Raw genomic sequence first — 17965 nt, 5'->3', positions numbered from 1 at the left:
TAGAACTTTTGAGAAAACAGATATTAAGCCAATGGTCTACAAAGCCCTGTTTCCCATATCTTGTCTTTCTTTAAGTATTGGAGTAACCTGCCATTATTCCAGTCTCAAAGAACTCTTCCCATAATCAGAGAACTTCAGAAAATTATAGTTAAGGCATCTACAATATTCTCAACTAATTTGTCAAAAAAAGGTTAAATAGGAATCAGCTAGACCTGAGGACTTTAATGTATTATTTTGTTCATCATTCTTACCATGCGTAAAGTTAATACCAACAGGTCCTGATTTCTGATTTAATGTTAGTTTTCTTATGGCGTCTGGTGCTCCATGCTCCACTGTAACAATTCATTGGAAAATGATCACTAAACATCTCCGCCATTCTCTGCCTTTCTCCAAAATAATACCATTATCCAAATTAAGGTGTGCTGGCTATTTTATTATAATATGATTAGAATAAATTTGCTAACAACAGGAATTCTGCAGATGCTGGAAATTCAAGCAACACACATCGAAGTTGCTGGTGAACGCAGCAGGATAAATTTGCTATTATTTTATGATAGCATGCAAGTTTGCGGAGCAGGAGATTGTGGCAAGATTTGGAGACAGCTCTTTATGGACTTTACACACCAATTTTAAAAAGCTATCTGGGCCTGTTGGGACTTACCTGAGGAGCAGGAGATTGCTTGGGTTATTAGTAACTTAGCAAAGCTCAACAAAAAAGTTAGGTACAAGCTGAGAAGCCATTGTGGGAGTGACCATTTTATAGAGTGGGAGGTTTTGGCTCAACAGACTTCAGCGAGAACAGCCAGATGCTAAGGGTGCTCAGTCATTTGGAATAATTTATTTGATTGTAGAATTTAAGCTTAAGAATTTGGATCCAAAGGTATAGAAAATTAGGTAAAAAGAGGCAGGTGGGATAGTAGTTAATGCTAGGAGGATTATGGCTAAAGGTGATGAATTTAGAGCATGGTATATGAAACTACGATGTTGTGGCCATTACAGAGACTTGGTTGAGAGAGGAACAGGAATGGGTGCTCAATGTCCCAGTGTTTTGATGTTTTAGGAAAGATAGGGAGGGAGGTAAGAGAGTGGGGCGGAGTTACACAACAACCAGGGACAATATCACAGCTGCACTTAGAGGAGATGTTATGGAGGACTTGTCCATTCAGTCTGTACGTGTAGAACTCAAAAGTAGGAAGGTTGTAATCACTCTGATAGGATTGTATGACAGACCCTCCAATAGACATTGGGACATTGAGGAACAGCTATACAAGCAGATTAAGGGAAGGTGTAAAAACAATAGGGTTGTTCTCATGGGGGACTTCAGATTTGCTCATGTAAACTGGGACCCTCTGAGCGCAAGAGCTTTGAATGGGACAGAATTTGTTTGGTGCACCGAGGAAAGTTTCTTAAATCAATATGTTGATGCTCCAACAAGTCAAGGGGCTGTGCTGGACATACCTGGGGATACAAATTGATAATAAACTGGACTGGTCAAAGAACACTGAGGCTGTCTACAAGAAGGGTCAGAGCCATCTCTATTTCCTGAGGAGACTGAGATCCTTTAACATCTGCTGGACGATGCTGAGGATGTTCTATGAGTCTGTGGTGGCCAGTGCTATCATGTTTGTTGTTGTGTGCTGGGGCAGCAGGCTGAGGGTAGCAGACACCAACAGAATCAACAAACTCATTCGTAAGGCCAGTGATGTTGTGGGGATGGAACTGGACTCTCTGACGGTGGTGTCTGAAAAGAGGATGCTGTCCAAGTTGCATGCCATCTTGGTCAATGTCTCCCATCCACTACATAATGTACTGGGTGGGCACAGGAGTACATTCAGCCAGAGACTCATTCCACCGAGATGCAACACGGAGCGTCATAGGAAGTCATTCCTGCCTGTGGCCATCAAACTTTACAACTCCTCCCTTGGAGGGTCAGACACCCTGAGCCAATAGGCTGGTCCTGGACTTATTTCATAATTTACTGGCATAATTTACATATTACTATTTAACTATTTATGGTTCTATTACTATTTATTATTTATGGTGCAACTGTAACGAAAACCAATTTCCCCCGGGATCAATAAAGTATAACTATGACTATGACATGGTGCTAGATAATGAGGCTGGCCTAATGATTGACCTTTCAGTGTTTGAGCAGTTAGGCAACAGTGACCACAATTCCTTACATTTTAAGATAGACATAGATTAGGATAAGTAGGACCTTGCGGGAGAGTATTAAACTGAAGCAGGGCAAATTACAAGAGCATTAGGCAGGAACTAGGGAAAGTTGATTGGGAATAGCTATTTTGGGGCAGGTCCACATCCAACATGTGGAGGGTGTTTCAAGACCAACTGCAGAGTACAGGACAGATATGTTCCAATCAGAAGGAAGGACAAGGATGGGAAGGTAAGAGAACCTTGGATGTCGAGGGAGGTGATGAATTTAGTCAAGAAGAAAAAGGAGAAGTATGTAAACCTCAGGAAGCTAAAATCAAACAGAGCCCTGAAGAATTATAAAGGAGCCAGAAAAGAACTCAAGAAGGGAATTAGGAAGCCGAGGTGTGGGGAGTGTGAAAAGTCCTTGGCTAGTAGGATTACAGAGAATCCCAAAGCATTGTGTACATACATCAGGAGCGAGAGGATAACTGGGGAAAGGGTGGAACCACTCAAGGCTAATGAGAGGAACATTTGCTTAAATGCAAAGGATGTGAGTGAGGTCCTTAATGAGAACTTTACATCAGTATTTAACAAGGACAGGGATGTGGAGGATAGGGAAATCAGTGCTGAGAGTATTAAAATGCTAGAGCACTTCGAGGCTAAGGGGGAAATCATGTTGGGTCTCTTAAAGAACATTAAAATAGATAAGTCCCCAGGGCCTGATGGGTTGTACCCCAGGTTATTGAGAGAGGCAAGAATAGTTAACTGAGACCTCTGTGTTTATGATGCATATAAATGACCTGGATGAAAATGTAGATGGGTGGATTACTAAATTTGCAGATGATATGAAGATCAATGGGGTTGTGAGTAACATAGAAAACTGCCAAAGAATACAGTGGAATATAGATCAGTTGCAGATAAGGGCGGAGAAGTGGCAGATGGAGTTTAACCCAACTAACTGTGAAGTGTTGCACCTCGGAAGGCCAAATGTAAAGAGACAGTACACTATTAAGGGCAAGATCCTCAACAGTGTTGATGAACAGTGGGAACTTGGGGTCCAAGTTCATAGCTCCCTGAAAGTGGCAACACAGATTGATAGTGTGATAAAGAAGGCTCATAGCATGCTTGCTTTCGTTAAGCTCAAAAGTCAGGAACTTATGTTGCAACTTTTTAAAACTCTGGTTAGGCCACATATGAACTATTGCACACAAGAGAAAATCTGCAGATGCTGGAAATCCAAGCAACACATACAAAACGCTGGAGACACTCAGCAGGTCAGGCAGCATCTGTGGAAAAGAGTAAACATCAATGTTTCACGCCGAAACCCTTCATCAGGACTGGAGAAAAAAGATGGGAAGTCGGAGTAAGAAGGTGGGGGGAGGGGAGGAAGAAATTCAAGGTAGAAGGTGATAGGTGAAACCGGGAGACGGGGAGGGGTGGACGAAGGAGCTGGGAAGTCAATTAATGAAAGAGATGAAGGCTTGGAGAAGGGGGAATCTGATAGGAGAGGGCAGAAGGCCATGGAAGAAAGGGAAGGGGGAAAGCAACACTCACAACACGCTGGAGGAATTCAGCAGGTCGAGCAGCATCCATGGAAAAGATCGGTCAATGTTTCGGGCCGGAACCCTTCGTCAGGACTGACGAAGGGAAGGGGAAGGAGCACCAGAGGGAGGTGATAGGTGGGTAAGGAGATAAGGTGAGAGAGGACAGTTTCAAAGGATATGTGAAGGGAAGATTTTTATGTAGAGAATGGTTGGTGCTTAGAATGAGTTGCCTGGGTGGTGTAAGAGGCAGATACATTAAGTACCTTTAAGATATGTTTAGATTGACACATGAATGTTAGGAAAATGGACGGATATGGACACTGACTTGGCAGAAGAAATTAGTTTTGTTGGCCATTTTATTACTAATTTAATTGGTTTGGCAAAGCATTGTGGGCTGAAGGGCCCATTCCTGTGCTGTGTTGTTCTACGTTCAACATTCTGAGTTCCTTACTCTCTTTGGGAGTGTGTATTCTGCTTGCCACCATTTTATGCTATTCTCAGTGACAAGTAGATGTGTTGTTTTTTTGCTTTTATGTTATTTTTTAACTTTATGTTTGCTCTTACCTATCTAGTCTTTCATGTCAATCTGCTCAACTGCTTTCTGTTTCTCTCTTTATAAATCTACATTAATTCATTCAAATTATAATTGCAGTACCATAAAATTATAGCATCATTACCAAAGCACCTTTGAGGAAATATCTATCCAAATGCTCTTTATTAATGCTTGTGTTACATCCAAACCGGATTTAAATTTACATCACTGGAATCAGAGTAGCACAATTAAATCTTGCTTTGGTTCAAGAGTTTTATTATTAACACACAAAGTAATTTCTGGAAAAACAGATGAACCTATTGGTGTTCAGGCAATAACAGTGTGATACAACAACCTGAAGCCAGCAGTTGGTGTATGTTATTAAAGTGTGTAGATAGATGTAGTGACCCCTGCATCGTAGGAATTTAATTTCCTCCAAAGCTCAGCATCATTGCAGATGTGCGGGAATGTGTCTGTAATTCTCAATGCTGGGTGGTTTCCCAGTTTTTTTTAAGGCTCAGTTGAAACTGGAGCAGGTGATTTGAAAATGTAACCTTTTTGAGATATGAGGTGATATTGCTTACACAAGAGAAAGTTAATGCAGTAATGGTCAAAGGCATTGAAAGGAGCTTTCTGATATTTAAACATTAAAACACTATTTATATTTTGGCATAGTGAACTTTATTTCTGTTTACATCACTGAAATAAATTAAAAGCAAAATATCTTAATCTGTTAATGCAGGCAATATTATGGATTAAAGATGAAATTACAAAACTTAGATTAGAAGGCAGGTACTTGTAAGCATTTTCTAATTCATTCAATAAAGGGAGATAAACATCACTAGCAGGACAGTGTCTGTTACTCTTCACTGATTGCCAAATTGTCAGTAAACTGCCTTCTGGAATTGCTGCCAGCTTTGCTGTAAAATTGCTTCTGCAGTGCTCTAAATTGACAGTCCAGGATTGTGACTTGGTAATGATGAAGGGATGCTGGCAAATTTCCAGAAGTGGTGTTCTCATGCACATGATGCCATTGTTCTTCAGGATGGTGTAGATCAAAGCTTAGAAATGGCTGATCAAAGTCCAAAGTAAATTTATTATCAAAGTACATATCTGTCACTGTGCACATACATCTACTGATGCCTCAGCACCACAGATCTTGATCTGGCTCGTTTGAAACGCATCCGAGCCCACTCCACCAGCTTTTCGAGCCCCTGCAGATTCCACCGGCAGCCTGGGACTGACCATATACAACCCTAAAATTCATTTTCTTGTGGGCATTCACTGTAAATACAAAGAACCACAATAAGTGCAGTTCAGGATGGCACTGGTAAGGCTCAGAAACTGCTCGCTGGTGGCAAATGAAACAAAGAAAACAACTAAATACTTTATTAATAACACTCTTTCTGGTTAACCATCACTGCCAACAATAGACTGAACCTTCCCTACGGAGTTGAGTTTTGAACCGCCTGTATGACCTGGCATTTTTACGGTGCGAACTGAAGTCTCAAAGGTGCAGAATGGGCTCCTGCTCCTCCTTCCTGATGCCAGCAGTGAGAAGAGAGCATGGGCTTGTTGGTGGGGTCCTTCCTGATGCCAGCAGTGAGAAGAGAGCATGGGCTTGTTGGTGGGGTCCTTCCTGATGCCAGCAGTGAGAAGAGAGCATGGGCTTGTTGGTGGGGTCCTTCCTGATGCCAGCAGTGAGAAGAGAGCATGGGCTTGTTGGTGGGGTCCTTCCTGATGCCAGCAGTGAGAAGAGAGCATGGGCTTGTTGGTGGGGGCCCTTGCTGGTGAATGTTGATTTTGTGCGACAGCACACCTTGTAAGTGAGCTCAATGATGGGGAGGGCTTTACCTGTGATGGGACTGTGCTGTATCCACTACTTTTTGTAGACCTTGTCATTCAAGGGCATTGGTTGCTAAATGCTCGTGAATTATGATATGTATCTAGCAATTAGAAACATAAATTCATTGTGTGCTGGCTTTCAATTTTCCCTACTGGGGAACAAGAATCATTATGCAAGTCAGCCATCTGGTTCATCAGCATAGGTCACACAGAATTGGAGCTAACAAAAAGGCAATATAAAGACTGTGCTACTAATTTATGGGTTTTATCCAAGAGGCAAAAGTGACGTGTATGAGGAATAAACACCTTTATGTTTGAACCATTTACCATAAAAAGATTATTTTGTGTAACATATGTATTTTAAGAGCTTTGTGTGCTATTCAATTCCAAATTAATTGAACATTCACACATTTATGATATGAAATATAACTGACAATTTACTTGGCAGGACATTAAACCATGGGCAACCAACAGCAAATAGTATTAAGCAGATTGGGCACAGTGTAATGTCAACTGGTCTGTAGAGTAGGTCTGACACCAGCTTATCATTTAGAGCTCAACATTCCAAGTAGCGGCTCTTTATCCTCATATAGCTAAATGATTGTGCCCATTCATCCATCTGTCTGCTCTAAGACCATGAATTCTCTGATACAGGAATGTTCAATTAGCACAACAAAAGTGGAGGACAGATTTATCGGTTTTCTAAATCTCGTTAATGAGTTTGTCCTCTCACAAATACTTTCTGAGGACAGACCTAACCATTCTTAAAGACTTTCAATCTTGGTAACATTGTCAGATAGCAGGGTTCCAAAAGAAAAGCTAACGCTTGCATAAATAAATACTTTACATTTTTTTATTATTAACAATGCTTAACAATAGCTTATTGTCTATTTGAAAAATTCAGGGCTGGTACTGGGTCCTTCACAGTGGGATTTTGGTTCACCATGAATTATGCACTCTTTTTGAAGGCAGGACTAAATATTCCATGGAAGTAATTGGTTTATTATTGTCTTGTGTATCTGCTTGCCATCCATACAGATAATTTCAAAACACAAGTACATCAAGAGGGTACAAAGGGAAAAGCAATGACAGAGAAATATAAGCAGATGCACAGAAAAATGAACAAAATGCAGAGAAAATGCAAGCAGACAATAAAGTGCCAAGGCAATGACAAGTTTGATTGAGAGATCAAAAGCAGTTCATGAGAACAAGGAGGATTAGCCATCATGGGAAATATTCCTTTAGATTGAAAAATTGTTTTTGTCACATTTTATTAAAAGAAAGATGAAAAGGGACTCAATGAATTACAGTCCAGTTAACCTAACATCTCTGGCTGGGAAATTACTGTTGTTAATAGAGTGATGGAAAGGTTAGAGAGTTTTCAGTGTGGATTTGTATTGGAACGATCCTGCAATCGTTGTTTTATTTTGAATGGGGATTGTGGATAGGGGAATGACTTTGAAATGCTTACTGAGTTTACCCACAGAGTCTGCAGGACCACTGCACGTCTGCTCTCCGTCCAAGGGCAGTGCAGCTTTGGAAAATCTTAAGTCCAGCTTTCTCATTTTTTCCATTTATAACTTCTTCCTGCAATCACAATGTACAGTACATTTCGAAGATACAGCCTGGCTTTAGTTTGTGCATACTAACTATACATGATGATAGCAGTGCATAATATTTTCTGCCTAATAAGGCTTGCAACCAGCTTATTAATGCTGGGTGTAAATGCAATCATGTGAATAGCATAGAGTTAGATTATTGCCTGTGTCAAAATTAATGGGCAACCCCATTCCCCAGCCACACTGTCAGATGCCATCACACATTTCTCTCCTCTCGTGTCTAAAAACCTCAAGACATCTTAAAGCACTTCATGCTCGATGACTATTTTTGAAGTGCTGTAACCGGAAGAAATGCACCACCTGATATATGCACAGCAAATTCCACGGAATGAAACAAATAATGAATTAAACTGTGATGGAGGGTGTTACATTTGTTCTTTAACAAGGACAAACTTGCATGGGTAAAAAACACCAGAACTATTTTATTTTACAGATTTATAGAATGGCTTCAGCTGGACCTTATTTTACTCTGGGCCTTCGGCCCACCAAGGGCACATGTCTGTCTGCCTGTGTCCCATTGACCAAGTCATTTCAGTTCCGGGTGAACCACCCACACTGCACACTGGGAAATTAAGTTCTTTATTATGTACACAGAGGGACTGGATTGACTGTGAGATAAATATTCCAAAGTCAGCGGTGGAATGATGCAGCTCTTGTTTATGTCCTGCCAACCGAGTTTATAAGCTGAAGACTGTAGAATAGGGATTGATTTGTAACCTTTTAACTCAGAGACACAAGCACTGTCACTGAACCAAAGCCCACTCTTTGGTTTAAGGTAAAAGCAGTCTTGGAACAAGTGTATCAGAATCCAATATTATGATTGAATATTCGGATTCTAGATTATGACTCCTTTTTTTCAGTCTCTTGTATTTTGAGACATTTACACTTACTATTACCTGTTGACCTACATAATGACTTCCAAATGTCACAAGTTAAGAAATTAAAAAGATTCTTTAAGCAAGTTACTCAACAATTTTTTTCTTTGGCTCCTCCCAGTTTCTCCAAACTTGAGGGGTAGCCATGGGCATCCACGTGGGCCCCAGCTATGCCTGCCTCTTCGTTGGCGATGCAGAACAGTCCATGTTCAAAGCCTTTCCTGGTAATACTCCCCAACTCTTCCTCTGCCACATTGACAACTGCATTGGTGCTGCTTCATGCACCCATGCTGAGCTCATCAATTTCATTAACTTTCCCTCTAACTTCCAACCTGCCCTGAAATTCACTTGGTCCATTTCTGACACCTTCCTCCTCTTTCTTGATCTCTCTGTTTCCATCTCTGGAGTCAAACTGTCAACCGGCTTCTTTTATAAACCTTCTGATTCCCATGGTTACCTTGATTATGCCTCTTCCCACCCTATCTCCTGTAAAAACACTATTCCCTTTTCTCAGTTCCTTCATATCCACTGCATCGGTTCCCAGGACACAACTTTCCATTCCAGGACATCAGAGATTATGTCCTCAAAGGATGGGGTTTCCCTCCCTCCACTATTGAGGCTGCCTCCACCCGCATCTCCTCCATTTCCCGTACATTTCTCACCCCATCTCCCTACCGCCTTAACGGTGATAGAGTTCCTCCTGTCCTTACTGAGACCTGAAGAAGGTCTCGGCCCAAAACTTCAACTGTTTATTAATTTCCATGGATGCTGCCTGACCTGCTGAGTTCCTCCAGCATATTTTGTGTGTGTTACTCTTTTATAACTTGTTTTAAATATTCTCATTCTATGAGCTCAGTGGAAGACATTCAGGGAGGAGATAATGAAGTAATGGCATGAAATAAGGCCTTTGTTGAAGTTAGAGAGAACTTTACCAAGAGATAATGTTGCAGCTATATAGGACCCTGGTCAGACCCTACTTGGAGTACTGTGCTCAGTTCTGGTCGCCTCACTACAGGAACGATGTGGAAACCATAGAAAAGGTGCAGAGGAGATTTACAAGGATGTTGCCTGGATTGGGGAGCATGCCTTATGAGAATAGGTTGAGTGAGCTCGGCCTTTTTTTCCTTGGAGCGACAGAGGATGAGAGGTGACCTGATAGAGGTGTATAAGATGATGAGAGGCATTGATCGTGTGGATAGTCAGAGGCTTTTTCCCAGGGCTGAAATGGCTAACATGAGAGGGCACAGTTTTAAGGTGCTTGGAAGTGGGTACAGAGGAGATATCAGGGGTAAGTTTTTTACGCAGAGAGTGGTGAGTGTGTGGAATGGGCTGCCAGCAATAGTGGTGGAGGCGGATACAATAGGGTCTTTTAAGAGACTCCTGAGCAGGTATATGGAGCTCAGAAAAATAGAGGGCTATAGGTAACCCTAGGTAATTTCTCATGTAAGGGCATGTTGGGCACAGCTTTGTGGGCTGAAGGGCCTGTATAGTGCTGTAGGTTTTCTTTTTCTTTTCTTTTTCAATCTTTTTATTAATTTCGAAGTATAGAAACAAAACATAGCAATAATACAAATAGTAGGAGAAATAGTGTTACACTTTGGAAAAGTAATTGTAAAATCAAATAGTGTAAGTTAACAAGCTCCCAATCATGTAGAACTGACAACGGATAATACAAATCAAAAAAAAACTGGAAAAAAAAAATCATGAAAAAGGGAAAAAAACAAAACCAAAAAAAAAACAAACCCCATCCCCAAAGAAAAACAGAATTAGTCAACTAAACTAAAAGACTTGGGCAAAACTAACAATTTAAAAATGGAAAAGAAGAAAACCTTAGTGTCGACGACTCCATTCTCCTCCAACAAAAATACAGAGAGATAAAACAAGTTTGGAAATGATCAAATTACATCAAGTGAAAATACTGAATGAATGGCCTCCAAGTTTTTTCAAACTTAATGGAGGGGTCATAAACTGCAGTTCTAATTTTCTCCAAATTCAAACACACCATAGTTTGTGAAAACCAATGAAATAACTTAGAAGGGTTAATCTCTTTCCAATTCAGCAAAATGGACCTTCTAGCCATTAAAGTAAGAAATGCAATCATCCTTCGTGATGAAGAGGTTAAATTATTTAAGTCTATCATTGGTAGTCCAAAGATAGCAGTAATTGGATGAGGTTGTAAGTCTATGTTTAGGACCGTTGAAATAATATCAAAAATATCTTTCCAATATTTCTCCAACAAGGGACATGACCAAAACATGTGGGTTAGAGAAGCTATCTCGGAATGACATCTGTCACATATTGGATTAATATAAGAGTAATAACGAGATAGTTTATCTTTGGACATATGAGCCCTGTGCTCTACTTTAAACTGTATCAACCTATGCTTAGCACATACAGAGGATGAATTCACCAACTGAAGAATTTTTTCCCATTTTTCAGTCAGTATATTAATCTCAAATTCTCTTTCCCAGTCAGCTTTAATTTTATTAGAAGCATCAGGACATAAATTCATAATTATATTATATATAATTGCTACTACACTTTTCTGAGAGAGATTTAAATCTAAGATTTTTTCCAAAATGTCCATTGGATATGGGTGTGGAAAATTAGGGGAAACAGTCATTAAAAAGTTTCTAATCTGTAAATATCTAAAAAAAGTGAGATCTGGGTAAATTATATTTATCAGAGAGTTGATCAAAAGACATAAAACAATTATCCAAAAATAAATTGCGAAAAGATATTATACCTTTGGTTTTCCAATCAAAGTAAGCTTGATCCATCGTGGAAGGTTGAAAAAGAAAATTTGATATAATGGGACTTGCTAGAATAAATTGATTAAACCCAAAAAATCTTCGGAATTGAAACCATATACGTAAAGTATGTTTAACTATTGGGTTATTCATTTGTTTATATACTTTAAAAGAAGTAAAAGGAAGTGAAGTTCCTAAAACCGAACCCAAGGAAAACCCTTGTAATGAATTAGATTCAAGATTTACCCAATGAGGGATTAAAGATACGTCCAAATCTCGTAACCAAAATTTTAAATATCGAATATTAATTGCCCAGTAATAAAATCTAAAATTCGGGAGGGCGAGCCCCCCCTCCTTTTTAGATTTCTGTAGATACCTTTTACCTAACGTAGGATTTTTATTCTGCCAAATATATGAGGAAATTTTTGAATCTACGTTATCAAAAAAAGATTTTGGGATGAAAATTGGAACCGATTGGAATATATACAAAAATTTGGGCAAAATGATCATCTTAATAACATTAATCCGACCAATCAAAGACAAAGAGATTGGTGACCATTTGGTAAATAAAAGTTTAATCTGATCAATTAAAGGTAATTAGCTTTAAATAAGTCTTTATATTTTTTCGTAATTGTTATCCCTAAACATATAAATAAATATAAATATATAAATGAATCAGTAACCAATTTAAATGGTAAACGTCCATAAGTAGGTACATGTTTGTTTAAAGGGAATAATTCACTCTTACTAAGATTCAATTTGTAACCAGAGAAGTTACTAAATTGAGCTAAGAGATCTAAAATAGCAGGAATTGACTTCTCCAGGTTAGAGATGTATAACAACAAATCATCTGCATATAATGATAACTTATGTATTTTGTTCCCACGGGTAATACCAACAATATTTGGCGAGTCACGAATAGCAATTGCTAAAGGTTCAAGAGCAATATTGAATAGCAAAGGACTAAGAGGGCAACCTTGCCTAGTGCCACGAAAAAGACGAAAAAAAGGAGATCTATAATTATTTGTACAAACCGAGGCTACCGGGGAGTAATATAACAATTTAATCCAAGATATAAATGTCAAATTAAAATTAAATTTCTCAAGAACATTAAATAAATAAGGCCATTCAACTCTGTCAAAGGCTTTCTCAGCATCTAAAGAGATAATACATTCCGGGGTAGTAAATGAGGGGGTAAGGTTTTCTATGTTTCTATGTTAACTGATGCTGTCAAAAACTCAGAAAAAAAATAGAAACTTTAGTAAAGATATTAAACTGAAAGTAGAAATGAAAAGAGAAAGCACAAAGAAATTATTGATAAGTTAAATCAAGGAAAGTCAAATGCAACAAATAAAATGTAACAGAATAGTTAAGGAAAGTTATAGTCATAGTCATACTTTATTGATCCCGGGGGAAATTGGTTTTTGTTACAGGTGCACCATAAATAATAAATAGTAATAAAACCATAAATAGTTAAATAGTAATATGTAAATTATGCCAGGAAATAAGTCCAGGACCAGCCTATTGTCTCAGGGTGTCTGACCCTCCAAGGGAGGAGTTGTAAAGTTTGATGGCCACAGGCAGGAATGACTTCCTATGATGGTCAGTGCTGCATCTTGGTGGAATGAGTCTCTGGCTGAATGTACTCCTGTGCCCAACCAGTACATTATGTAGTGGATGGGAGACATTGTCCAAGATGGCATGCAACTTGGACAGCATCCTCTTTTCAGACACCACCGTCGGAGAGTCCAGTTCCATCCCCACAACATCACTGGCCTTACGAATGAGTTTGTTGATTCTGTTGGTGTGTGCTACCCTCAGCCTACTGCCCCAGCACACAACAGCAAACGTGATAGCAGTGGCCACCACGGACTCGTAGAACATCCTCAGCATCGTCCAGCAGATTTTAAAGGACCTCAGTCTCCTCAGGAAATAGAGACGGCTCTGGCCCTTCTTGTAGACAGCCTCAGTGTTCTTTAACCAGTCCAGTTTATTGTCAATTCATACCCCCAGGTATTTGTAATCCTCCACCATGTCCATACTGACCCCCTGGATGGATAAAGGGGTCACCGGTACCTTAGCTCTCCTCAGGTCTACCACCAGCTCCTTAGTCTTTTTCACATTAGGCTGCAGATAATTCTGCTCACACCATGTGACAAAGTTTCCTACCGTAACCCTGTACTCAGCCTCATCTCTCTTGCTGATGCATCCAACTATGGCAGGGTCATCGGAAAACTTCTGAAGATGACAAGACTCTGTGCAGTAGTTGAAGTCCGAGGTGTAAATGGTGAAGAGAAAGGGAGACAACACAGTCCCCTGTGGAGCCTCAGTGCTGCTGATCACTCTGTCGGACACGCAGTGTTGAAAGCACACGTACTGTGGTCTGCCAGTCAGGTAATCAAGAATCCATGATACCAGGGAAGCATCCACCTGCATCACTGTCAGCTTCTCCCCCAGCAGAGCAGGGCGGATGGTGTTGAACGCACTGGAGAAGTCAAAAAACACGACCCTCACAGTGCTCGCTGGCTTGTCCAGGTGGGCGTAGACACGGTTCAGCAGGTAGACGATGGCATCCTCAACTCCTAGTCGGGGCTGGTAGGCAAACTGGAGGGAATATAAGTGTGGCCTGACCATAGGCCAGAGCAGCTCCAGATCAAGTCTCTCCAGGGTCTTCATGATGAGGGAGGTCAATGCCACCTGTCTGTAGTCATTGAGGCCGCTGGGGCGCGGCGTCTTCGGCACAGGGACGGGGCAGGATGTCTTCCACAGCACAGGAACCCTCTGGAGCCTCAGGCTCGGGTTGAAGACATGGCGAAGTACTCCACATAGCTGAGGGGCACAGGCTTTGAGCACCCTGGTACTGACACCATCCAGTCCTGCCACCTTGCTTGGGTTGAGACGTTTCAGCTGTCTTCTCACCTGTTCAGCTGTGAAGCCCACCATGGTGGTTTAATGTAGGGAAGGGGTATAGTCATGAGAGCAGGGTGGGGGACTGTGAGGAGGGGTAGGAGGGGAGAGTGGAATATGTGTTGGTTGGGGGCCGACAACCGATGACTCATGTGGGGGATGGGCAGGGGCCACAATGTTTAATCTGTTAAACAACAGGTTAAGTTCATTGGCCCTGTCCACACTGCCTTCAGCTCCTCTGTTGCTAGTTTGCCAGAACCCAATGATGGTCCTCATCCCCCTCCAGACCTCTCTCATGTTGTTCTGCTGGAGTTTCCATTCAAGCTTCCTCCCGTACCTGTCTTTAGCCTCCCTGATCCTGGCTTTCAGGTCCCTCTGTATTGCCCTCAGCTCCTCCCTATTTCCATCTCTAAACACCCTCTTTTTAGCGTTCAGGATATCCTTAATGTCCTTTGTTACCCTTGGCTTGTTATTTGAATAGCAAATGAAATGTTCTTGTCGGAACATTCCTCTCCATGCGGCTAACAGAGTGCCTGCCAGTCTGTCACCTTAAAACAACCCTGGAGTGCCTCATAAGTCTCCTCCAACCATTTCCTCACTGTCCTCGAGGTTGCAGGTTTACTCTTCACCAGAGGCACGTACCAGGGTTTTAGATGCACCAGTTTGTGATCAGACCTTCCCAGTGGGGAGAGGGGAGAGGAGCTGTATGCATCCTTAACGTTAGTGTACATCAAATCCAGAGTCCTCTCCCCTCTGGTTGTACAGCTCACATACTGCGTGAAGTTGGGCAGTGTTCTAGCCATGGTAACCCGGTTGAAGTCACCCGAGATGGTAATGAGGGCAGTCGGGTGCTGGGTTTGTAGTCTGGCTATGATGGTGTAAATGATGTTACACGCCGACGTCGGGTTAACAGAGGGAGGGATATATACAACAACCACAATTGCATGCGAGATTTCCCTTGGCAAATAATATGGCCAGAGTCCAACAGCTGAGCCTAATATGCATAGACACAAAAGATATGTACGCAGACTTCAGTGAGTAAAATGGTGGTGATATAAACATGGTAGATGAGAAACAGGACCAGGAAATGTTGCATTTGGTAAGGAAATATTAAGTTGTTTAAGACCTTTGTAAATACATGCTAGAATGAAATAAATATTTCTGGCTGTTCAGAAAGACAAGGAAGGAGATCATGGAAATTCTGCACATCATTTACCAATCCTTTCTGGCTATGGAATAGATTGTTGCATATCAGTAAAGAAGGGGATGGATTGATTCTTTGCATGCATTCGCATACACTTGTATGGAAAATCTTCATTTAAAAAGGTGATGTTCAACCGAGGATAGTCAGGATAGAGTCTGTTAATGGAAACCATTAACATGTTGTCTGACTGACAATATTGTTGTCTAACTAACAATTGAACTTTTTGAAGAGGTGATAAAAAGGTCAAAGAGATCTTCCAAGTGGATTTTATTAAGTCTTTTGACAAACTGGAACAAGACAAATTAGTCAGAAAATTGAAAAGTAACAGGACAGATCTAAAACTGTCACCGTTCCAGGAAGCAATGAGTATCATTTGTTGGTATTTTAGTGCCCATTAGGCTATCTGCATTGATTATAACTATGTCCCTGGGATTCCGAGCATATATCAGTGACAAATGAATGAACCCCAGTCAAGATGTTTGCAGAGAATACAGAGCAGCAAAGTAGTTAAAACCAAGAATTAATCGTTAAGAGGCATGAGGTCAGGTCTCACTATGGTAAATTGGGAATTAAATTTAGTTAATTAAATAATATTTATTTATTGATTGATTGATTGATTAAGATAGAGCACGAAATAGACCTGTCAGGCCCTTCGAACCATGCCGGCCAGCAATAGCCCAATTTAATCCAAGCCTATCAAAGAACAATTTACAATGACCAATTAACCTACCAACCAGTATGTCTTTAGACTGTGGGAGGAAATTGGAGCACCTGGAGGAAACCCACACAGTCACAGGGAGAATGTTCAAACTCCTCACAGGCAGGTACCTAGGTTGCTGATACTGTAAGGTGTTGTGCTAACACCCTGTGACACCCCAAATTAATATAAACCCAATATTAGTAGTCCATCAAATTTACAGTACTAATCACACACCATCCTGAGTGGGAAATATTTCTTTTTTTTTTGTAATTTATTTTTTATTGAATTTCATCATCAAACAAACATTTCCACAAGATGTATTTCAGACACTGTACATATATATCATATAATCATATTTGTCACAAATCTCCACATAATACTTATCTGAGGTATACACTTATAGAAAGGAGAGGAAAGAAAGAACAATCAAAAGAAGAAAACTATGTACAGAGTAGGGAGTGATTTTTTTTACAACATATTCATTGACTTGTGAGAATAAAATCAGGCCTATGAGGTGTAATGTAGTTAAACCATTTTTTCCAGTATGAATAAAATTGTTCCAACTTACGATTAACAGATGCTGTTATCTTCTCCATTTTGTAAGTGTCCATTGTAATTTCCATCCATACATTTAAAGTTAGGCTCTCCTGTGATAACCATTTCCTGGTAAGGGTCTTTTTACCAGCCACCAACAGTACATTCATTAAATATTTATCTCTTTTCAACCATTCTTGAGGTATATACCCAAAATATATGGTCTTACTCTCTAAGGGTATTTCACATTTATAGATGTCTTGTAGGGCATTATGTATCCCAATACTGTACTATGGATACATTCACCCAAAGCATCACTGTGTTCAAGGGTGGTTCACTACATCTCCTCAAAGGGCATTTAGAGATGGACAATAAATGTTGCCTTTATCAGTGTTGCCCATATTTCATAAAAATGCCAATCTGATCTCATTTACTTTTATGTGATTCCAGACTAAATCATTCCCTGGCCTGCAAATAAACTCCCAAACCAAAAATATACAATAAATAAAACCTTGATAAAGTCTACTTTCCATAAATGAGCTAAAAAGTAAAAAAAGAATTTAACACATGGGAGTAGGCAATGTGAAGAGGTAAAAGTAAGGAATACAGAAATAAATGAAAGTTAATGAATCCATCTTTGGCAACAGGGTGAATAGTATTGAATTTGCCTGTAACAGGATAACTTCAGTTTCAATTTGTATCTACTATTTCTGACTACATTGCACTGTGTATGTTTTCTACTGTTCTTTTCCACGTCTTAGTTCTTCAAATCAATATTTGTTTTACAGTTTTCTCCTTGGTGTCCTCACTAACATTACACCCATATTTTCCAGGTGAACTTAAAGAAATCAAACAGGATATCTCAAGCCTTCGATATGAACTTCTGGAAGACAAGTCTCAAGCAACTGAGGAGCTGGCTTTCCTCATTCAAAAGCTTGGTGAAAAGCTTAATACCTGTCTGTCAAAACAAAAACATCAGTGATTAAATCAGAATATTGATCAATATATGGAAATACAGAACAGCACAACTTAACAGCAATAATATTTATAAATAAAAAAATTGCGAGTTAGCATATTGTCTACTTAGCATCTCTAGAATATAATAGTTAATTCATATACTAATAAACACAATTCAGTGAAAAATACTCTGTCTTTACAATTGCCTAAAGTTCATATAGTTGTTGTCAATACTGAAGGACTTCAATGCTGAATGAATTGTATTCTCATTTATAGCTGTCTGAAAGATTTATTAACTAGCTTGTAATCATATCAGAAATTATTAGCCACACTACTTGCACCAA

General features: G+C 40.0%; 1 protein-coding gene across 1 annotated transcript in view; it reads left to right on the top strand.

Annotated features, from left to right (window-relative positions):
* LOC134344928 (short transient receptor potential channel 3-like) overlaps positions 1 to 17646 on the top strand; it is a 139529-nt gene extending 121883 nt beyond the window's left edge. Inside the window, exon 13 of the mRNA XM_063045061.1 lies at positions 17498 to 17646. Coding sequence (XP_062901131.1) covers positions 17498 to 17646 — 149 coding nt within the window. The remainder of the gene's footprint in view (positions 1 to 17497) is intronic.
* Positions 17647 to 17965: the final 319 nt, after the last annotated feature.

Source organism: Mobula hypostoma, chromosome 4, assembly GCF_963921235.1.
Source record: "Mobula hypostoma chromosome 4, sMobHyp1.1, whole genome shotgun sequence".
NCBI lineage: Eukaryota > Metazoa > Chordata > Chondrichthyes > Myliobatiformes > Myliobatidae > Mobula > Mobula hypostoma.
This window is presented reverse-complemented; position numbering and strand designations above follow the sequence as displayed.